This window comes from Agelaius phoeniceus, chromosome 11 (genome assembly GCF_051311805.1).
Source record: "Agelaius phoeniceus isolate bAgePho1 chromosome 11, bAgePho1.hap1, whole genome shotgun sequence".
NCBI classification, from domain to species: Eukaryota; Metazoa; Chordata; class Aves; order Passeriformes; family Icteridae; genus Agelaius; species Agelaius phoeniceus.
Window position 1 is genome coordinate 13,552,532 of NC_135275.1, and position 23,309 is coordinate 13,575,840.

General features: G+C 44.3%; 2 protein-coding genes across 29 annotated transcripts in view; one reads left to right on the plus strand and one right to left on the minus strand.

The window, feature by feature from the left end:
- Positions 1 to 23,309, plus strand: part of SLC6A6 (solute carrier family 6 member 6) — a 93,603-nt gene that overhangs the window by 15,554 nt on the left and 54,740 nt on the right. For 3 of the 13 annotated variants that reach the window (XM_054640015.2, XM_077184822.1, XM_054640018.2), the window contains exon 1: positions 19,973 to 20,075. The exons of 6 other annotated variants lie outside the window; for them this stretch is intronic. Coding sequence is in view for 2 of the 7 variants with exons in the window: in XM_054640013.2 (XP_054495988.1) it covers positions 20,609 to 20,639 (31 nt within the window). In the remaining 5 variants the exon portion in view is untranslated. Of the gene's footprint in view, positions 1 to 19,936; positions 20,076 to 20,524; positions 20,640 to 23,309 lie in introns of those variants that run through there. 4 more of the 13 variants (XM_054640013.2, XM_054640014.2, XM_054640021.2 and 1 more) reach the window with 3 other exon arrangements.
- On the minus strand, positions 10,913 to 20,402 carry LOC129124758 (uncharacterized). Of its 16 annotated transcripts, XR_013183960.1 has the most exons (5): positions 19,977 to 20,368; positions 19,217 to 19,517; positions 18,173 to 18,348; positions 17,418 to 17,538; positions 16,535 to 16,797 (listed from the first exon to the last, which is right to left on the minus strand). XR_013183960.1 is itself a non-coding variant. In XM_054639858.2 (3 exons), the coding sequence occupies exons 1-3, from the start codon at positions 20,315 to 20,317 to the stop codon at positions 12,366 to 12,368; spliced, it is 663 nt and encodes a 220-aa protein (XP_054495833.2). In that variant the 5' UTR covers positions 20,318 to 20,368; the 3' UTR covers positions 10,913 to 12,365. The 16 variants fall into 16 exon arrangements, 7 of the variants coding, with proteins under 7 accessions (XP_054495833.2, XP_077040942.1, XP_077040943.1 ...); XR_013183955.1 differs by lacking the exons at positions 17,418 to 17,538; positions 18,173 to 18,348 and adding an exon at positions 16,903 to 17,103; XR_013183961.1 differs by lacking the exon at positions 17,418 to 17,538.

Sequence of the window (23,309 nt, forward strand, 5' to 3'; positions counted from 1 at the left end):
CAGCTGACCTTTCTCTTGTTGCCATGTCCCTCTGCACCATTAAAAGGTCAGCATGTATATAATGTATATACCCTCACATTTCTGTCAAGGGGCCATCGTGGCTATTGCCCCCAAATACAGAACATAAGTGCAACATAAATTAATTGTTAAGGCTAATGCTGATTGAAGTTTGGTAATTCAGCCTGCAGGATATACCATATGTTTGAAGTGTATTGTCCAAGTTCAGATTTTAAACTCCCAAGGGTAGGGACCACTCCTTCTTCTATGTTTACATAGCATCAATGAGACCAGCAGTGCTTGGGTCTGATATACATTAACCTCAGCCAATGCATTGTTAAGTTTAATAATGACATTAAAGCACAATGGATTAAATATATAGACAAAGACTTTTCTTGGCAGAGATTTTTGTCATGTTTTTGATGCCAGGTTCCTACCCAAGTAAATTGTCCCTGGTCATATGAATCATTAGCATTTTCTTGAAAATTTCACCCCTCATATTGCACCATCCTGGTTTTCTCTTATGCAGCAATTGACACTAAGCTATGGATCACTATTTAGAGTAACTAAGCCAGAGCCCACCTAAGTGAAAAATCTGGACTAGGAAGGCACCTAAATGATATGCCAGACAGTGAACCCAGGGAATCACAGAGCCAGGGTGTAAATGGGCAAAGGAAAATAAAGGTTTTGAATGCAAGAATTTAATGTCATTTCTTATTATTTATCTCATTACTTTGTAGTTTCCAGAAACCACATTCAAAGGTTACTGTACACAGGCCCTCCAGCGGGAGCATAAGAGAGCTCTAGGAATAAATCCAAACTCCATCTGAACTGACAGGCTGTTTTTCAGTGCTAGTTATGCAACATGTTAGTAGCTCTAGGTATAGGACCAGTGGGATTTAAACTTGTACAGCAGATGGTCCGTGCATCATTGCTGGAATGCGCCTGCTGACCCTAGGGCAGAGCCTGAATGGACTTCAAAAGAGAGACTGAGCATGCTTCAAAGTGTTATTGTTTAAATGTTCCACTAAATGGGGACTCCGGAACAAAATATCTAGCTGAGGTCAGTCTGAAAAATGTCAACACACATAATGAGAAAACAGTATGTTGTGTGAGAAAGAATATTTCATAGGTGTATTCTGGCTATTCTGAGTTGAAAAAACCACTTTTTTTCATGTGTGTCAGCAGATTGTCATAATCTAAGTGTCTTTCTCCATGAGCTTCACTTGCTTTTGTGGGAAAGAACAAGGTCTGTATGTGAAAGTCATAAATACCTTTGGAAAGTGTGTTTTGTCCACAGGCAGGTACACTGGGAGAACTGTCAACCAAAGTTATGGCAAAGGTGTGTTGCAATACAGCATTGACATAGCCCTGAAAGCCACCCTCCCACTCATTTCAGAGGAAAACTTGTAAAGACCTTGTGTTTGGTTTGAGAGTGTGATCCTGGGATTTCTAATCATTACTGTGCTCTGTTTTGTTCCTCCCAAAGCCCATAATGCCTGCTCATAGCATGTTCTTTCACCAGGGTAATCCACAAGTTTTGGCTGCTTCTAATGCCATTTAGGAAGGATTTCAGTAGGAAAGGGATTGAGTTCATGTTTAAATCAGTAGGTTTCATATCATGAAGGAAGATTTCCTAGGCAAGTCAGGCTTAACAAGATCAAGACTTCAGTAGTAAATTCAAGATTCAGCCTTTGATTTGCTGGTCCCTGAGCTGCATCTTGGGCGTTGCAAATATCAACAGTCTGGTAGGTTTTGGTCTACAAAAGCTTTCCATGCTGGCCACTGGTGATTCAACATGGGTGGCTAAAACATTATTTCCTTTGCTGGAAGCAAAGAGCAGCAACCTGAACTTTCATAGCATCTTGTCCTGCTGGGGCATGCCTCTATCTTGATGGAGACACATTGCAATAACACAGATTAAAAGCTAACCCTCCCTGCAGACGTAAGAAGATCCAATGCCAGAAAGAGCAAACAAGACTCATGTTAAATAAAGGGGAGGCTTGCTTCTTTCACATATCAATATTCAGTAAGATCAGCCAACTTGGCATGCAGGGGTGAAAACAAAGCCACCAGCCAAGGTAAAAAACTGAAGGGCCCTGAAGTGAGGTGTTGTTAAACCAAGAAGGTAACTTGGTCTTGTTTATAGATTCTCTGTGTCTATGTAACATGTTGTAACTGACACAAAACTTGAATAGTAATCAATGTAAGTGGGTCAAAAATAGCATCCACACCCTCCCTGGAGTCCTGGTTGTTGCACCCAGTATCACTACTCAGCTGTTAGCTGTGGCCCAGATTAAGCAAAAGCCCTGTAACCTTACCTAACTGAGTGTGAATTCAGCAAAGCTTTCAGGCTTTTGCTTATCTTCAATGTATGCTTAACTGCAGTAAGTATAGAAACTCTTTGTTAAATAAGGCTTTTAAACCTGCAGAGAGCTGATAAAAAAAATCAGAGTTTCACCTGTTTTATCCTGTTTGCCAAGTGCTACAAATAGCTGATACTCGATGTGTAGATTGCTGCAACTATTCAGTGGCCAAAACTCAGAAATGTGTCAGTAAGTTAAAGGTGATCTCTTATCTCAGTGTTCCCAAAGCAGAGAAGTTACAACATATTTCTGATTAACATAATTTGTTTTAGGAATTCTGGTTCCCTGGAAATATTGTCACTCCAAAACAAATGCACTCTGCAAATTCTCTGAACTTCGGCTTGTTAAACTGCTCACGGAGAACAAAAAGTACAAGTCAAGACAAAGTGAGTTTGTGACAAAACTTTGCACAACAGGGAAATAAACTCCAATAAACCAAAGGAAAAGATATTCCCTCTATTACTCAGTTTGTATTTTTACTCAAGTATAATAGGACTATAACCATTTTCTGTCAACAGCTTACAAAGAAACTTATTCTGAAACTGATCTATGGTGAGAACTTGCATCTAAATTGGGTACATCTAAATTAGATGGAATACAGAACATTCCTAAAGGTAGCTTTTTGTTAGAGCTAGCCAAGGAACACAGGAAAGAGTTCACAAATATTGAAAGAAAAAACACCCCCAAACCTCAGAGGTTCCTCCCTGCATATGCTGATTGTACAGGAGTATTTTGGGGATAGCATGTTTATTTGGGTTTGCACTTTGCAGGCAAGTGGTCCCCAGCTCTTGCCCAGAGCATGCTATTTGGTATTCTCCTCTTAGAGTGCAAAACATGGCCAAGTGTTTTGCTGAGCAAGGAAGGACTTTTATAAATGCTCTGGGTGAGGCCTACAACACTGCAGCCCTGGCTTCAGTAGGTGGCAGGGATTCTTTAAATTCTCTTGCTCATTTACATTAAGCAAACAAACAAAATTACCAAACTGTGAAGCCCATAAACTATGTATGTAGCCAGGCTATGTAATCACAAATTCCCCTTACGGTTACTTTTATCCTCCCTTTCACTCACTTGCCTATATTTCTGCTGATCTTTATTTAGCCCCACATTCTACAAACATTTATGCATGATTTAACTTCATGCTCTTAAGCAGTTGCAGAGTGTTCAATAGGTGTTAAATAGAGAATGAGCTAGAACACAAAAGAACTGCATATCTGCACAGATCAGACAAAACCCAGTGAAGTTACAGCTGTGCAGAAAGTTCAGACATGGGGAAGAGTTTGCAGGGTCTTAGCTTGCAGGGTCTACCAGAGCTGGCAGTTGTGTTTGTGCAGCACCTGGCACAAAGGAACTCCAAATCTGACCAGGATCCCTAGATCCCAATACACTGCAAGTAATGAACTGCTCCAGGGACTATAATTAGGCACCAAAGAGCAAGTATTCAGAGTTCACAAAGTCTCTAGCAGTGGTATTGCCAATACATCTCCTGACATTCGCATCTGTAGATTGTTCATTCAAACACTGCCTGATTTGGAATACTAAAACTTTCCTACCACCCATCAGCTGCTACCTGACCTCTTTAAAATAAACTTTCTTAATGGGCATGTGCCTGCATCACCAAAGAGACTATCAAACTTGGCACTGCAGAAGGAAAGCCAAGCCTGGTGCTAGTGATGGCTCTGCATTCTCACTCTCAGGCATCCTGTCATCAGGTCAAGGTTGTGGCACAGTGACATGGGGCATGAGCTCCCTGCCTGCACATTGCCTGTCCAGCATTTAAATCATCATTATTCCAGGCATTTGTTGCACACCATGGTACAGGGCTACACATAATATCAACTAAAGGGGGAGTGGATGACTCTAAGCCCTTTGTCATGGCTTCAGTGGGTATTAGCAGTGAGAACAGTGTGCCAGGCTGAGGGGCCCAGCCAGCAGCTGGCAAAGCATGTTTGATGGAGCTTTGTGAGCACAGACTATGCAAATGTATTCAAAGGATGTTCTTGAGGCAAATTGGTTGGAGCTAAATTTGCCCAGATGCTCTTGAATCTGCTTATTAGAGTCCTTAGCTTGAAAATTAGCTGGAACTGATGAGTCAAACCAGAGCTGGCTTTAGGATCCTTGCATATTAAGGAAACCACAGCCGGATTAAATGTGTGCATGTCTATGTAGCATGGAAATTCACCTCTCAATGCCTGATCCCACTATTCCCAAGATGGGGGCTTCACAATGCTTCATATGTGGAGAGCTCCTGGAGAGGCCTGGACAGCTATTTTGCCTTGAGTTTTTAGGTTAAGAGAAAATGAAAAAATAATTTTCTCTTCCCTCATGGCTTTTGATTTTTGTACTTGCATCTCATCTTGCCTGCAGAGGCACTCCCTGGCAGTGAACTCATGCCTTCCCACTCCTACATGTTCCATTACCAAAGGTGAATAATCAAGACAAATATGAAGAACGAGAGAAGTATGTACTCGTTTATTCAGATAATGAATGTGAAAGATGAAATCATCTTAATCCTGAACTAAAAACAACTACTTCAGGATCCTGTTTTGGTAGCAAAAGATACTGGAAGAAGGTGGGATTGTGTTGTGACAATGATTGTGGTCATTTTGTTTCCTTGGACTTCTTTCTCATATAAGACTTTCAAGGGAAACTATTGGAACTTTTCTTTCACCTGAGTATTGACTTTAAGAAAAAAACCTGTGTCTTGAGCAGTGGTTTAAGCCAGTTTCTCCAAGATAACCAGTAGAAAGTATCTGCTTGCCCACAGGGCATTTTCACAGATGGACCATACGTTGTCCCCATTTGTGCCACCACTGGCAGAGCTCCAGGGCAGCAGCTCTGCCATCCCCCTGCCTCTGTCACCCTGTGTCAGACCCTAGCTGGAATCAGCCTTGCCCTTGTGGCAGCTACACTGTGTCTGACCCCTGCCTGGGTGTACAAAGGTGGGAAAAGGGTGGGCCATTTCCTGCGCTTAAACAACTGAGCACTGTTAGCTCAGGGACAATTGAGCCTCTGGTGTTTATACTGTCTTTGTCTGGATAAACTGTATGGACACAGTTCCAATGCAGCCACCAGGAGATTTTCTTGCTGATATTCATAGTGCCAGCATTCCACCCTTAATGTGTATTTTGGGCATCCCCATCTTGAATCAATACCTCTTGAAACTTCATTGTGGTTATGTTCGGATTTATATTTTAATAATTTTCTTTTACTGAGGAAGCTGAACAGAGTTTCATAACATATGGTCTTCTCCATGCTCTGTAGAAGGTAAATGTCACCTCGCTGTGATGCATTTAGTCTACTCAAATATCCTCAAAGAATTTGACACCAACGATGTCCTAAGGGATTGCCCTCTCAATGCCACCTTCTGGGATTTGAGCACTCAGCTCAATGTAAAGCTTCAAATGTTGCTGAGGCAGACAGAGATATTCAGTATGTCACACTCCACAGAACCTGGACACATTTTGCACACACTAGCTGTGTGTGTAAGGAACTGGGGTTAAATAAAAGAATTTCTCTTCTTCCAGCCTCCAGCTTTTCTATCTGTGTCGCAATGATTGGTCTCCAGCTGTGAGGAAATACAGAAAGCTTCTTATTTAATAAGTTTTGAGTAATTCTAAAGAAGCCAATTCCTCCCTCCCCAAAACAGCACAGTCTGCATTCCTTCAGAAACATCTTCCTAAATAAGACCAGAAACTGAAAATACCTTTCTGGTCTCATAGGCTGGGATAGGACTTACAGTGTAGTTGCACTGAGATTCAGTCCTTATATACTTATCACTTCCTCCTGAATTCTTCCCTGCCTTTGTGATGGTGTGCTGGATCTGCTAAGAGTGGAGAGGGTCCTGTAGAGGTGAGACCATCTTGTACTTGGGAGATACCAAGAGTCAGACCTATTTGGATATTTTGCTTGCCTTTGCATTCAGTTTGTACATCATCCTGGGACAGCATGCAATTTTTCATCATGAAAAATATTTGGAAAAAAAGCTTAGGGAAAACTACATCTTTAAAATAAAAACAAAAATAAGCCCTACCAAACAAACAAAGCCTTGTATTTGTCCATAGAGCTTATTACTAAAAGATAATGGCATAGAAGGTTCCTGGATTTATGGCTCCTCAAAAATCCCTTTCTTCCTCAATGGGAATTATACTCCTGAGAAAAAGTCAGATGCCAGATCTAGCCCTGGCATTTTTCAGTGGATTTTTCCTAAAATCAAGAGGCTTTTCCAAGTCTGGTGGTTTCAGATGTTATGACTGATGTTTATTCATTTGTCCTCTCTTCCCAAGGAACTGGCAATGACTGTTATTTCTGTATCCAATACCACTGCTATGTCTGTTGCTCTAATCTAGCTACTTATATGGTTTCCACCATCTCAGTGTCTGAGCATATCCCAAGAATTAATTAAAAAAGCCTACATAAACCCCTTAGAACAATAACAAACTCTCCCTCCTTCCAGCCTTATCCTAATCAAGAGCCTCAAGTTGTTGAGCTTGTATGAGTGTGAGTAACTCACTGAGGCAAACTTACTGAATTGGAGAAATGGGTGCCATCTTCAGCTGGGAAAAACAGTGTGAAAGGCTGGCACAGGAGGAGCCACACTGGTGACCTAGACTGCTACAAGATGTGCTTCCCCTAGATTTTCTGGTCCTTGGCCCTGGTTCAGTAGTATTTTCTGTGATTCCTGGAATCTGGCAAGTCATAAAAATTTTGAGGGGCAGAGGGTAGACATGACTTTTTCTTTTGACAAAGAGAAGTACTAGTTCTGCCTGGAGATGAGCTGCCCTGATCAGCTGCCACTGGAGTTGTTGCTTCTATTTGTTCTGACTGCATTTGGATCAAAATCAGTGTCTGTGTGTCTCCTCTCCATCTTGGTCTGGGGATTGTTGTCTGCTATTGCTATAGTCCCCCAAGACAAAATTCCTCCTGCAAATTCAGTCTCTGTTTTAGATAGCTTTCTCTCCAGAAGTTGAGAGTAGTTTTAATGGCTTGTTGTGAGCCTGGTCTTACCTACAACCCAGTTTCTGTGCTTTGAAAAGGCAGTCCAGGGGAAGGAAAGGTTTAGGAGTCTATGGGTCCAACAGCCTTGGGGAAGAAAGCAAATCCCACATGCTTGAGATGGTCAAGGTGGTGGTGAAGAATTAAGTGCATTAAATCCTATGTGAATAAGAACAAGCTGAAGCTCTTGCCAAGAGCTCTGACTCCAAGAACAGCAAATGGAAGAATTACCAATGTATAAAAATATAAATAAACACATGCCAACATTAATTGGAGGAACATGTCCTTCTCACTGACCTTAGTCCATGTGACTGTACCTCTGCTGTAAGGGACATGAGCCCTTGATTTCTCTGTAACCAATAGACACAGCCCTTGTTTCCAGCTGAGGGATTAAACTGCACGTGAGGAAATAATTGAGTGCTGGATCGCATTTTTCACACGCCTCCTTTTCAACCTGGATCAACGAAAAGAAATATCATTATATCTCATATTTGTGCTAGAAATGAAGTGATTTGCGTACTTGCAGGAATGAGATACAGTTGTCTCAGAAGTTTTTGTTGGCAATAGAACAGGCAGCTGTCAACGCTTCAGCCTAGAAGTAGATGCAGCTCATTAGGACAGTTGGATATCATCAGATTAGCTGGGCTTGGAGATAGGGTGAGACAGGAAAACATATGACAAGAACTGGCATCACAAAACCTCCCCCTTCAGAAATACTACCTCAAAACCAAGGAATGCTGTGGTTGATCACAGCCAATATCAATACAATATATTCTAGTTTAAGGGCAGACTTGCCAAGTATTTCAGCATGGGTTTCAGTGCCCCTGGTACACATAAAAGTTATGGCATTGGTTCTGGATTATTTACTGGGACTCTGGTAATGATGTTCCTGGCATAGCACTCCTTGCAAACACGTACTTTGGAGGAGTTCCCATACTTTTTTTTATTGTCCTCTAGAGCTGTGGTGGCAAGCTGTGTGAAATCTATCCAGAAAACTGGAAGAAATCAAAACTAAAGGGGAAAAAAACAACCAAACCCAATTAAGGATGTCAAAGCCTTTCTTGTGTAGACCTAAAACAAGGTCTAAAATCAAAAGGATATGGGTTGACTGTGTAAGAGTCATGGGGGAGAGAGTTTTAGATTTTCTTTCAGTGCCCCTAGAGGATTGCCTGATATATTCTGTACAGTTCTGGGACCAGAAAGACGCTTTCAGACTGAAAACAATTCAAAGATTAATAGCAAACAAAAGCAACAGCAAAAAATACCTGAGTGGCAGCAGGGACTAATTTTGAAGAAAGCTTAAACAGACTTGTGTCAGTGACAGGTCAAGGTGACCAAGGCCCTCAGCAGTACTCCATGGATATGTAAAAATATGTAAATGGAAGCAGGCAGATGAAGTGTTTGTCAGCATGCATTGCCATTGTTTGTTTTTGTGTTCAAAAGCTCTTTTTTCTAAGCACACTTCTCTTTTCAGAGCATGAGCTTTAGCTTTGCAACCCAAGCAGCAGGGATGCCTTGTGTTTCCTTAGGACCTTTCATCAGATGATCCCCAAATGCTTTAAAAGGGTGAATTAAAGGAGCTTCACATTTAGAAAAAAATAGAAAAGGATTAATTTCTTTCTTCCAAAATGCAGTCAGCTCTGGTGTAAAGTAAAAGAGGACCTGGATTCTCCAGTGGGTGAGAACATTCTCCCTTTACATTGCTGCAGAGTGACAAAGGTTTCCTTTCTCAGCCTGACTTCCTGTCTGGGGACACTTTGAGCAAAGGAAAGAATTGGCTCTCCAGTCATGGAGAGTGTCTGCAGCAAGCATCACCAGGAATAGTTAAATTAAAACATGGGGGAGGAATAAAAGAGAGAATTGCAATTTCCTTGAAGGGCATTAGGCTTGATCATCATAACTGCTGCCTCCATTCTCAATAGCAGTGAGGATGTACAGATATTTGTGTCATTTCTCTGCTGAGCAGCACCTCTGCTTACTCAGTACTGATTTGGGGTTGCTACAGCAACACCAAAACCACTTCCTATAGAGCGTGGATGTGCTCTGCAGGCCTCCCAGGCCTTCATGGTTAGCAGAAGTTAGGAAACTTCACAGAGGAAATACAATGCAAAGTACTAAGAGATGTGGAAACCTTAAATAGGGATGTCAATTCGACCACTACTTAGTTGATGCTAAGGGAAAATAGAAGCATGGTGGCCTTAGAATCTCTTTAAGGCAGGTTTTAGTCTGTTAATAATCAAGAGGAGATTGCTTTATAAAAAAATAAATAATTTTAATTTTATTTGAGCAGCTCCCTTCAAATATTATTTTTGTGCACACTAACATGTGACACCCATGTGACATTGTTTTAAGCCTTATATTTTTATTCAACATTCATTTAGCTTTCATTACTGAAAATTTCAAATTCCAGAGGATGTTAAAAATCTGCTGGGTGATTTGCAAAATCTTCTGGTGTTAGAAAATTTTTAATGATGAAATACTTTATTAATTGCTTCTATTTTATCTGTTTCCTGGCTATTGCCACAGGAATCTTGAGGGCTTTGCAGCAAGATCTGTACTCCCTAAATTATAATTTCTGGGATTATGCTAAAGCATCATGTAAAAACGAGTAATAATAATTATTCATAAAATTCTCTGTTTCAAACATATCTAATTGAGAAAAAAATGAGGAATTCACCTCTAGGCTGTTTACTAATAAAATCCCAAATACTTCTGTAGAATTTGATTTGCTGCTCAACTGGTGTGATCCTGGGAAAGAAAGTTCAAGGTCTGCCTAACCTGGAGATTTTTCTCCAGTATGCTTTCTACTGAATTGGGAATTGTTTGAGTAGTGTTTGTGCTAAAAGTATTCCAAATGCTTTTGATGTTGAGCTTTTGCCTGTTGGCTGTTGTGTGTCCTTGGCTGTAGCAATAATGCAGCAACTTCTCCTCATTTCCCTCATATCCTCAGAACAATTGAGATTTTGGTCCATGCCCAGAGAATCATAAAACCATGGACCATGAGTTTAGGGGAGTGTTTCTACAGGCACTGGTGATGAAATTACTCCTGGAATATTGAAGCTATTTAAAATTTCATCTTGCTGGAAAGTACTGGCAGCCTGAAAGTAGGAAAAAACATCAGACAGCTTGAGAGCCTCACATGTAACAAAAGATTAGAAGAATGGCTTTTGAGCCAAAAGATGAGTGGTGATTTTCACATGAGCACAAACACAGAGGTCAATGTGGATGTTAATACAGAAACATGGGAGAGATCTCACTTACTTGATAGCTGAATCAAGGGATGTAGTTCCTATACATTTATTCCCTGATCTAGATGCAACATGGCTAAAATGATGTATTGTGTGGCTGGGCTACAGCCAGGTCAGAGTCCCACACAAGCAGCAGACTGAACAACGTGCCCTGGCCACAGCACCTCCTTGGAGAGCCCTCCGGAGCAGGGCAACCAGTGCTTTGCAACTACATCTGGTAACCATGTCCCCAGGCCACCAGCACACACAGGGAGGGTTGGGCTAATGTAGGACATTGTTGCAGAGAAAATGCCCTTTGACTATTAGACAACAAATTCCAGTAGAGTGACTGGCTGGGAGGCAGGTACCCACAACAGACCCACTGCCAACAGCTGGGGGGTGCCTAAATCTAGATTGACCAAACTATTAGAGACTATGCAGTGTCTGCAGCAGCCCAGCACAGGCAGGGAGACAGCTGACTTGTGGGATGCTGGAGGTCTGCACAGATCTCAATGGGTCTTGGCCTTCTCTTCCATCTCTGATTGCTGCCCTGCCAGCCTTGGAGTACATTATTGTTTATTACCCAGAGGGGACGGCTGAATTCCTTCTACAGCAACAATATTTTTTTGTGATGCCAATGCCATGACCTTTATTCATGAAAAACAAAGTACAAATGGGGAAAGCAGGGTGGAGCTCTGTCAGAAATGTGATGTAAACAGCTACAAAGATGTGGCTGTGCTCCTCCAAAGCCATTTCCCACCAGGTAAGGATCAGAGCAACAGGCATTGCCAACACAGCAGAGATCCTATCTGATATTTTCTTAAGCTAATTGCCTATACCTAACAGCAAGGCTTGATAGAAATTGCCAAATTGAACTTTTGGTCAGATTAGACAACATCAACAACAATAGTTTCCAAAGGATTTACGGAAACAAATTCCTGTTCCAGGTATCTGCTGACATTTTAAAAAAAGCCAGCCTCTTTTCTAGCATTCATGAAAGTAACATGAACAATTCAGTAGGAGAAGAGCTCCCGTTTTGTTGTGGAAACAGTCTCCGCAGTACCCTTGAAAATTCATCCTGAGGCAAGTTTGAAATAATTCATGCATTTGCTCTTACAAAAATATCTTCATGTTTAGAGCAAACAGCTGTTTTGCTGGTGGAGAACAGCAGAAACATGACCTGTATTTAAACCTGTATCTTGCTGGGACAACTGGGAGCTTTAGCCTCCCAGTAGGGACACAAAATTCAGGCAGTGACACATGCAAAGACTTCTGGAGTGGCATGAATTCATTTGAGGGGAAAGCTGAGTTGCAGCCAGGTGGAGTGGCCATGTGGCAGTGTCTTCTGCTCTGGCTGGAGGTGGCTCCTATGTCCTGAGCTCAGCAGGCCAGGGGATGTGCCTGATAGATGCCATACCCCTCTGCACATGGTTTCACAGGAACTCCAGAGGCACTGGATGGAAAAGCTCCTGGGGTCCACCACACCCTCCACTGTGTGCCTCTGCTCCACGAGTTCCTCAGCCCTGCCACCAGGCAGTCCCAGGCCCTGCTGCTCAGGATGCCTGCCTCCCAGTCCCTCCACAGCCCAGCCTGGCCATGCAGCTCCTCCATGGTGCCAATGGCCTCCAGCAGCACTTGCTGTGGGCAACAGGGGTCAAGGATGTCTTTGTGAGTGCCAAGGGCATCCCAAACCCACTTTGGCTGCTCCACAGTTTGCTGGGATGTGCTTCCCAAGGAAATGTGGGAGTATAGGGACAGGTCTTCACACTCCTCTCCAGGAACTTCATGAGCCCAACAGACAAACCTGCAGAAGTAAAAAGGAGAAAACCTGAGGACTTTAGGTGACACAGAGAGTAAGAATCAATTGCTCAGTGATAGAGACAGCCTGTGACCAACTGTTCACAAAATATTAACCATTTGTGGCACATTTAATAATCAGTAAGTGATAATATTGGGCTTTGATACAAATCAGAGCTGACTAACATTGGCCAAAGAGATTTAGAGACCTAAGTCTGGATAGTTTGTGCTTTCTGCTGAGCATATTCCACCCTCTCCCCCTTCCCGACCTTCTCATGTACAAACAACAAAGTGGGATTGCTCTGGCTGGGACAGACAGGCAGAAATCACTCTCTGCAAGGATGCACTGCTGGGTTGGTAGTGTCACTGCACCCAGATAAACCTTACAAAACCAGTCTCTGCCCAGGTTGGGACATAAGCATCAGGTGTCCCAAAAGAAGTACAGGGATGCCGCAGTGAATATTGCTGAATTTATTTTCGGCCACGGAGATTCTGGCTGAAAGATCACTTGGGAGCGAGCCAAAGGTCCAGAAAAGGGAATTGCTGGGGGAGGACCAAGGTCACCCAGCCTGGGAGCCGCTGGTGTCCCCGCAGTGACACGTGCTGCCAGCCGAGGTGGAAGCCCAGGCATCTCCTGGAGCAGGCGGGCAATGCTCGGGTGTCAGTGGCCAGGCTGTGCCAGGGCACGGAGGGCAGGGCTGGGCAGGGCAGGGCAGGGCTGGGCAGGGCAGGGCTGGGCAGGGCAGGGCAGGGCAGGGCTGGGCAGGGCTGGGCAGGGCTGGGCAGAGCTGCGGATGCCCCCGCCTCACTCGGCTCCCGCCCCGGCTCTGCCTCCCCGCCACCAGATGCAAGCCATTTGTTTTGCATTTGGACCGGTAGTCTGGAAAACGCTGTGTTTTTAAGTTTATATTATATGCTTGCTTTCCAGTTCTGTTAATTAAAATCATGATACTGGATGAGCAGTTGCTGGATAGCTTGCAGGGTTCATTTTAAATTTCTTCTTTTTTCTAGATGCTCAGGCATTTGAAGCCCTTTCTCTGTTTGCAGTGCATTAATTCACCTAGCTAGAAATTCCATCTGTCTGAACTCGTACAAGCATGCATTTGGGAATGGGTTTGTCTCTTACAGATTTTCTCCCAGTGTTTGCCTATATCTTCCAATGTAATTTGTCAGAATAAACAAAGTATATAAGGAGTGTATAATTTTCAGTTATACACTCCTCATAACTGTTTCACCATCACTTTGAGAGGGAAGGGAGCAGAGGGACCCATAGGCAAATAGAAAGAAATATGAGCATGTATGAATTCACTCAAGTAATCTCTCCTTCTTTGGTGAGTTTAATCCATCAGCTTTCCTGGAGCCATTGTGTAAGTCATGAAGGCTCAGCTGCCTCCACAGTACATTTTTGGACTATTTTCCACTGTGATGTCTACTGTCACCTGGGATGTGGTTAGGCCAGCCCTGCCCAGCTCAATAATCAGCTCCAAATGGAAATGGAAGTGGCTCTGCAGGGCAGTCTCAGACTCTGTTGACCTTTTATTGCTTTCAGAGTGGGTCTGCCACAACTTCTTCCCTGTCTGCCAACTTACATCTCCCAGATGTAGCTTCCCAGATTCTGTATCACCTTTGCTGCACCCATGTAACCATCCTGACTTGGCAGGACCTGTTGTGCTCATGAGGCCCAGGAAATCTCTGCAGGCTGTGCAGCAGCAGAATATTTATCTGCAGCATGGCAGGTGTGTTATTAGCAGGGAAAGAGGCATATTCACCATCTGCATCATCTCCAAGCACACCTTGTGCTACTGCAGTAGGGCTAACAGAGCACTTGGTCCAGTGAGGGATCACTTACACTGCCCAGATGTGGAGCTTTGCTTTCAGGACTGAAATGCTGAGTGTGGACATGTGCAAGGATGGGCCAGCATCTGCAGAGTTCATTTTAGTCTGCAGACAAAGCTCAGAGTCACTCAGCAAAGCTCACACGAGCTTCTCCCACGCACGAGTGCACATCACCTGAGCTCAGCAAAGCCTTTCTATGCAAATCCCAACTGCTCTGCATTGTGTCAAACAATGACTCCAGAATTAGATCCAACAAGATGCCTTTTTTTTTTTTCAGCAAGTACATTCAGTGACTTAGCCTTTTCAGGGCTTATATCTTGGTTATTAATATTATCATTTGCCTTCTTTTGGAAAATTGAACTCATGTGATAGAGGAATTTTATGTGTCAAATTCTGATGCAGAAATTCTGGTATGAGTGCTTCTGTAAAATACAGAAGTGGAAAATGGAGGTTCTATGGTAGGAAATGATTTTCTTGTGTGGTTTTTAAAATAAATTTTATATGATTAGGCCAGCAAAGCACAATGCCAATATCAAAAAATCCATTACCTGTTGTTCTTGTCCTGGTTTTGGCAAATTTAGGCAGGCATTGCAAGATTTTATAAGAACTGTTATGTAATACTTCAGGCAAAAAAATGATTAAAAGAGATAAGTTATCATATATCTAGTACTAGGTAATCAGATTAAAAAGAAAAAAAAACCAACAACTGGGAAGTGCAATAACTGGATTTGCTAATGCCACATAAAATAAAAAGATGAGTATGTATTCGGATTGCTGCACAGGGCAAGTGCCACAGAATTTTCCCTAGGGAACATTCCTCTATTGGCAAACTGTGGTCAAATGCAACAAACAAATCTTTTTTGTCTTTAATTATTGTGATTCTGCTTAAAAGTTAGAAGACATCAATTTTAGCATGTGGAATGTAGTTGTGAAAGAAAATGGGTTTCCTGAATTTTTAGTGATTGACTAAAATTCACACACATACTGGTTATTTTAATTTAAGGAAAAAGGATTTTGTTTCTTATCCTGTTACATAACCCTGGATCTATTCTCCCTTGAACACACAAGTATGATTGTCATTAATCTTAAAGGGAAACAGTTGTCTTTCAGAATCCTTTTTGAATTTCTAAATTTTTATCTTCTTTTTTTTTAAGTTAGATCCCAAATGACTGGATATGAATTGAAAATGAAAGCACATTGTTTATTTTTTTAATTAGATTACTTTAATCTCATTTATACATAGTTTTTCTACTGTTCTTCCCAACAGCAATAGTGAAGAAAAAACCATTGTTTTAGAGTGACTTCCAAAATACAAAACATACGGTTCATACAGCATCCAGCAGGAGACAGACTACCTGTTATTACTTTTTTAGCTCATTTTTATGAAACTGGCTGACTTTCAGTTCAGAGACATTCTTTAATAATACTTATATTTTTCATTCTATAGTGCATTCCTTTCAAGGATTTTAAATTGCTCAGGAGATCTTGAAAATCCCAGTGAAAACCTTTGGATATATGAGAGGCTTTTATTTCCAGGTATCTGACTGTCAGTTAACTTGAGACACTCACTTTTTTCAAAAGCCAGTGTGACCACTTTGGTTCCAGGCTGTTTGGTTCCTGTGTGTTTGCCCCTCACTTTAGGAATCAGCCACTGTAAAGCAACAGGCATTTCCAAACCCAGAAAGGACCAGCTCCAGCCTCTCAGCCCTGCTAAGTGCCTTAAGTTAATTTGTAATTAGCTAGATGTAAGGAAAGGACCAGTGCAGGCAATCCCATAATGGCTAGGCAGTCTCAAATATAAGCAAAATAGGCCAGCCAGAGCATTAAAGCAAGAGAATTTAATGCCAACTGGCTACTTTTCAAGAAGATCTGTGGTTTTTCATTGCCTTTGTGTTTGTCTTGTAAACCGGGTGCAGAGCTCTATCACTGGCAGGTTCACATGATGGGGAGTGTACCAAAAACACAGGTCATGTTTTGGTTTCTGTTTGATACCTTATTTATTTATGATTTATAAGGATAAACTAAGAAAAATTAACTGTCCAGGCCATAATTTCATCTAAAATAAACACAGACTAAAACTACAGCAACTTAGTGGATTGCGTGGATTAGTGAGATATCCTGGTATGTAACAGCAATAGCAACAATTTATTCCCCAATTTAGTAATGCTTAAAATCTGCAATCCAGAGTCACTCCATGATATGCAAATCCCTTACAAAATCTGCTTCCCTTTTTCAGGCTCAGGATTCTCTGCTATACAGGGGAACCCCAGAGACTGACCCCATATAACTTTGTGTAGGAAATTCATGTATAGAAAATCATTAGTGCAATGGATTTATTGAGACCATGTTTTTGCCATTCTTGCTTACACAATCCTTTACAGACAGTGCTGTCCATTTCTCTCCAAAATTTCTGCTGGACTTTATGCCTGGATGAACTTTGGTTTTTTTAAAATTTTAATCTTTACTTGTAAAATCTTCCCAATCCCTGCAAAATCTCCTCTTTGTCCATGCCCAGTCTTGGTCCTGAGTCCATGAAACATCATGTTCCCTCTAGCAGACAAACAATGAAAACAAGGTTTCTCCTGAAAAATGAAGAAATATTAAATTGGTTACCATTTCAATATTAATGAGAATTTGCTGATGAGCATATTTTAGGTCCTGGTGTAATATCCCTCCCTCCACCTCACCTTATGGAAACGTGGATTAGGTCTGCCACAGCCTTGGGTTAATATTCATCCATCTGAAATCTGGCACTCACATCCCTGCCCCTCAAGACCTCTCTACATGGGTGCAAATACAGTGACTCTCTCCTGACTTTCATGCCATCTCAGTACATTTCCACACGTTGTAGCCAAGCTGGGGATTTGGCCCAGTGTCTTTTTTAAACCCTGTGACCCAGACGTGGAGATTAAAAAAGAGTTGTGTTATCGGATTAAACAGATACAAGAGGCACTCGCTGCATCAGCATCCAACACCTTAAAACTCCAGCAAGTAGATCAGCATGGTAATGGCAAAAATAGTCTCTGAGAAAGAGGGAAACCTCAAAGGAAGGTGATGGCAAACCCGTGCCTTGGGCTGGGGCACAGAAACCTGCCACTCTGACTGGTTGCCAAAGCAGCCATGGGGATATGGTGTTCTGCTTGCTACAGCATCTTGATACAGGATACACTCGAGGTATAAAAGTCATTTGAACTCCACCTACCTGCAGCCAGAGTGATTTTGGCCTTAGTTAAATTCGGGTTAATGTCTTCACAGTGGGGTTTTTAAGGGGTTAGGCTTGATTGCATTATGAACTGCATCAGCGGACACTGAAATCAATAAAGCTGCAGAAGCAAAAATTCTAACAGATTAAAAACAGACCTACATGAAAAGGATAGTAATTTCAGGCACCATTTGTGTGCTTAATATTATACACATGCTTATGCTTTGTAATTTGGGCTCTAACTTGTGATTTTGGTTACATAAGAGAGTGGAGAAGCCAGAAGCATTAGTGCTGCTGTGCGCCACTGCAGCTGAAGGCAGAGCTCCCCCAAATATTCATCAGGCACATTCTCAGAACTTGTGCTGTCTCATAATGAAATAGCAGATAGCAATGTGCACATTTATGGCACAAAAGGAATTATTATTATTATTATTATTATTATTATTATTATTATTGTTATTGTTATCGTTATCGTTATTATTGGTTCCAGGTACTGTTTACATGCCTCTGACTTCAAGACAGCTTTGGCTGTTGGTCTTTTACCCCAAACATTTTATTTTTAAACACATGGAGAAACCATGTGCTTTGTGTGGCTGACTTTTAAGAAGTGAGGAGCAACAGAAGAAGAGAGAGCAAGAGACAAAATACAGACTTTGATTCCTCTAGAGAACTAGAGCAAAATATTCCACTGCTGTCAGTGGTACAGCTGTGCTGGCAGGATCCTTCACACAGACAAGGCTCCAGCCACTACTTACATTTCACTGATGTGACTGCTGGCTCCTAATCTGCATCTAGGCATCCTCACTGCAACCAAACAAGTGGCTGAGCCGGTAAGAAACCTTTTGCTTCACTCCCTAGTGCAGCCAGAGCCGCCTGTTTGTGGTCCCTCGTGGAGCCTCACAAAATGTGAGCTGCCTCCTGCAAAGGATGCCTACGAATCAAAGTTGCAGTACACAAGAAACCTGAATCAGAAGACGTAGGTGGCAGCACGGACTACATCGTTAGGAGTTTAAACGAGGCTGTTCAGTGGAGATATGTCATCAATTAGCTGTGTATATCCTATCTCTATCTGGTTTTCTGCTAAAAACCTACTCACGTTTCAAATCAGCTCAGATACGGAAAATCACAGAATGCACTGGAGTAAGGGAAAATTGGCTGTATGACTGTGACACGGGGTTTTCTGGAATCCTATATTGCCATCAAAAAGTCTGCAGAATGGTGCAGCTTTTGCAAGAACCAGCTAAGGAAATCAGCCTTTTCTGAGACCTCCCTGGAGGCTGCTGTGATGGAATTTGATCCCCCCAGCAGCCTATGCATAGGTTATGGGTTCCGGAGGTGGTCCCCCAGTATCTGCTGTTCTGGTTTGTGGTGTAGAAAGGTTTCATCTTGTATTCGGGAAAACCTAGAGAGCAGAGGTGTAGTGACTATTCACTCTCCTTTGGTCCATCCCTGCTGTACCCAGAGCAAGGTTAGCACCGTGGGACTTCTGTGAAACGTAGATGGCCCCAAAATCTCCTTTTCACCACAACGGTACCCCCACAATGCAAATGGTATTTTGCAGTGCAGAGGATCTTACTAAGTCTTCAGCAGGGGTTATATGAAAATGCCTCGCGACACTCTCTGCTGCTGAATCCTTTCATTAAGAGCACCAGGGGGATGCAGGTAGGAGAGCAAGGACATGTTTGAGTCATAAACCCGTTCGCCTGCAGGGGTGGAGGACCTGCTTTCGGTTCTGTGAAACCCGACGCAAAACAAAACGTTGCCCTGCTCATTTTCCCCGCCGATCGCCCCGGCCGTACTTTGTCCTCCCGCTGCCACCGGGACTTTCCGGTGCCGTGGATCGCGCTTGGGAGGCGGCAGGGCAGAGCAGGGATGTCCCAGCCTCCCAGGCACCTGCCAGACCACGCTCCCGCGTTGCCTCCTCCAGCAGCAGACGGCTCCGGGAGCAAACCTGTCCCCAAAGCCTGGCAGAGCGGCACCGGCTCCAGAGTCCAGTCCCCCGGGGGGCCGAGGAGAAAAGCGGAGAGCCAGGGCCCAGGAGCAGGGACAGGCAGCGGCGGTGACAGCGCCGTGGGATGCTTTTTCTGCGAGAACGGCACTCTTTGTGTAAAGATAAAAAATACCGATTAAAAAAACGCACGAAAATGAAAAACACCGAGACGAGCTCAGCGGCTGGGAGCCCTCGCTCCGCTCCCTGCCCGCCGCGGCAGCCGCGGGACGCGGGCCGGGTCCCTCGGGGCGGCCCCGCTGCCGCTCCCGCTGCCCGCGGCAGCCGCGGGGGAGGGCGGGCGGCCCCGGGCGGCCCCCCCGAGCCGGCGGCCGCTGCCCCGCACCCGCCCGCCCCTCCCCGCCGGCCCGCGGCCGCCTGCCAGCCCGGGCTCCGCCGCCGTGTCTGCGGCATGGCCCCTCCTCCCCCACACCCCTTCCTTTAGGCTCCCCCCTCCCCAGCAAAGAAGAGGCCGTGCCGGTGTTTTTCCACTCAGCAGGATGGGTGATGCTCAAAGCTCCCTCATTAGACAACAGACACGAGAGGTCAGGAAGAAAGCGCTTATAAATTACCGTTTCCTCCTGCTCGGCGCTGCTAGTCGCGCCGCACCGCTCCGCCGGACGCGCCGCAGGGGCGCAGCGGCGCGCAGGCACCGCGGCCAGCGGACACAGGTACCGGCACCTCCCGGGCGGGAGGGCGGGCGGGCGCTGGGGCTGCCGCTGCGGCGGTGGCGGTGGCGGGGCTGGCGCGGAGCGGCGCGGATCGCCCCTCGCCGCCGCGGCGAACAAAGGGGCGGCCGCTCCGCGCCCAGCGGAGCCGAACCGAGCCGGGCCGGCGGCGGCGGCATCGTCCTCCCTTTGTCCGCCTCGACTCGGGGTGCCCCCGGGAGCGCTTTCCCTTCCCCCCCTTCCATTTACTTATTAATTCATCCTTCTCCTTAAAGCCCCCTCCTCCCCAGCTCTCGCATTACCTCGGCGGTGTTTTTCCTCCCCAGCGGTTATTTACCCCACACCCCCCCACACCTTGCGTTAACTTTTTTTGGCGATAACATTCTCAGCCATTCCCCTTTGGCGGCCCTCCAGCACATCGAAGGCGCACGCTTCTCTCCCCGGCTATTTTTGCCCATTTTTTTCTCCCACCCCTCCCCGCTGTGCTTTCTCTGTCTGCCGTGCGCTAACCTCGAGTGAAGAGACTGGTACAGGCAATGCTACATCTGATGCTAATGGGCCTACCTGGTGGGTAATACCGCTGCTGCTGCTTTCTTGTGATTTCCCTCATTTTCCTTTTTATTCCCCTCATTTTCCTTTTATTTTGTGGGTTCTTGACGTGCTGAAATCAAAGTACTGATGGGGCTTAGAAATAAAACACAGGGACTACACAGGGCAGGTTACCAAGCTCAGCATGGTGCGAAGGGGTGATAATTCTGGGTTTGTTTGGGGGTAACTTGGATCCAAAATTCACCCGCTGGCTTTAAGATAATGAATGCCCATTGCTGCCTGGTATTATAGCAGGAGGTATGTGGGAGGACTCACAAGGTTTCCATATAAGAGCATGGGAGAATTTATTTCACCCAGGCGAAGAAATGTGCAGAGTATGTGTTATTTATGACACTGAAGGCAAGCTGTGTTGTCCTTAGGCAGCTCCAAGAGTGGCAAAACTTGGTATTTAGAAATTGTTGATGCTGATTTCTGCAGTTTAATAAGAGCTATGTTTAAAGGGAAGCATGGATGAAAATAAAAGAAAGGAAAAAGTAGTGGGAGACCATCCAGATAAACATGAAGAAACACAACCGCATGCTTATTCCAGCACAGTTTGTGCCAAGGTGTAAAGATGGAGGTTTTTGATGAGTTCCCATGTTTTTTAACCGTATTGGGAAAGGCATTAAGAAAATGTGCCGAGAGGAGCTGGTTACGTTGATAGTGCTATTTTGGTAACTGCATTTTTTTTTATTGCTTGCATGTGAAAATGTTTTGAGTTTTGGACAGGCAAAACAGTGAGGCAGTCCTGACGGGGACACATGTCATCGGCCGTGTAACTCGGGGCTCGGGTGACAGTTGCTACCGGTTCAGATTTTATGGCTTTAGGTTTGAGGGTAAATCAGCCCGTTAAAACCTGCTGCTGTGGAATTTCCATGGGAGAGGCTTTGGTGAGAACTCTGATGGTTGTTGACAGCCGGGTGTTTACCTCTGGGTCTGTGTTCAGCCAAGCTGACTGCTTTCTGGCATTGCCTGCCTTTGCCACAAGTGGTACGGAAAGGTTTCCTTGAAGGTTATTGTGGGGTTTTTTTTTTAAGCAAAATGTGTGAGCAGCTGAGGCAGCCAGCAGCTTGACAGTGACAGTGTCCCTCACCCGGACCAAGTCGAGTCCGAAGCATGAGTGTGGAAGGAGGATGTCTGTGCTGCCCTCGTTAAACTGACATTAGAAACGTCATTTTTGGCACTTTCAGAGATAGTATCTTCCTGTTTCCCCTTCAACTGTCTCTTATCTGCTTTGCATGTTCTCTTTTTGTCTTTTTTCTCTCTATTTGCCTTTCCCCTCTGTCCCTTCCCTTTCGCACCTCTCTGCTGGGTGCTAGCGCAGCTCCCGCTGGAGGGCGGCAGACACCTTTCCCCTGCCCGGGGCTGCCCGGGGCTGCCCGGGACCCCGACCCGCGGCCGGCACAGGAGGGGCCGCTTCTTGCTGCCATTTATTAACCTGCTTCTCCCACCTGCGCTGTGAGGGTTCGTTTCTGTCATATTTGGCAAAAAGCAGGAGGTCGCAGGTGGCACTCTGATACCTGCAGGCCCCGAGAGGGTGGATGCCTGCTCGGGGGGGCTGCATCAGATTCCTGGGGCATTTGGTTTGTTTGCTTAAGGAATCTTGGTCTGGAATCAGGTAGAAATTTGGAATCTTTCAAATGCTACCGACTTCTGTTTTATTTTCTTTTTCTGTAAGCAGAAGCAAAATTTGGCATACAGCTTTTCATCGGTAGTTTTAAATGTGGAGCTTTTGTGTGGGTTGCCTGGAGGTTTCATGTCAGAGGTGAAATGTTGGGGCAGTGGCAGGAGACTTCAGTTGGTGTGAAATGCTGGCAGAAAAGAGGTGCCACATTGTCTTGGAAAACGAGGAAGACACTTTAGGTTGGCTTGGTCTTGCTGCGGAGTGCTTGGGAAACCTCCCATGCCTGAGTGGAGTTCTGTTTGTAAAGCCTTGGTGAGGATCTTGTCGTACAGCTAATCATTGCTAATATTTCAGTGAGGAGTTTTTTAAATCAATACTCTTAGTGTATCTTAGTGGCTTCCAGCCAGGTCCTATGGGCTGGATGTTTCCAAAGAGACTCTTGGGCACTTTCCAGACAGTGATATTCCTAGGATTTTCATCAATGCACATCAACACTTAACAGCACCCCCCTATTATTTTAATTTTGCCCCTTCTATATTTTCCAGTGCCCCATATTTTCGTTCCAGTGGGCAGTGGGGCAACCTTGCACCAATGCCCCAGTAGCAGTGCTGCCAGTTCCATGAGTAAGGGGAGTCTCTGCAGTGGTGCCCTGCCTGGGGTTTAAATCATGCTGGCAAACAACTCTGAAAAGATTATGCTGATTAGTTTCTTTTAAATTTAACCACATTAGAACACTTAAAAATGGATGGGAAAGCCATGGCAGTTGCAGCCTTTTGTAAGTAATGTTTATTTGATTGGTCATATGAATAAATTGTAGATCATTTAAGAAGTGAAGCTTTGAATAGATTACTCAGTCGGATTAGTGCCTTCGACTTTTCATCACTAACTTAATGACCAGAATGGATCAGGTTTATTTTTTAAAAAAGTAATCCTGTGTCTGCTGCAGTAAGAGCTCTATACGCAGAACTAAAATTTATTCTAATGGCACTCTAGGGGGGCTGCTTCCAGGATTGGATCCTTGGCCT

Excerpts from the sequence above, each read along its gene's own strand:
- LOC129124758 (XM_077184826.1), bottom strand. The coding sequence starts at position 20,317 with ATGGAAGGGGGGGAAGGGAAAGCGCTCCCGGGGGCACCCCGAGTCGAG. Across the intron at positions 19,518-19,976 it reads GCGCCGAGCAGGAGGAAACG|AGTGCCGTTCTCGCAGAAAA; the intron begins GTAATTTATAAG and ends CTTTACACAAAG.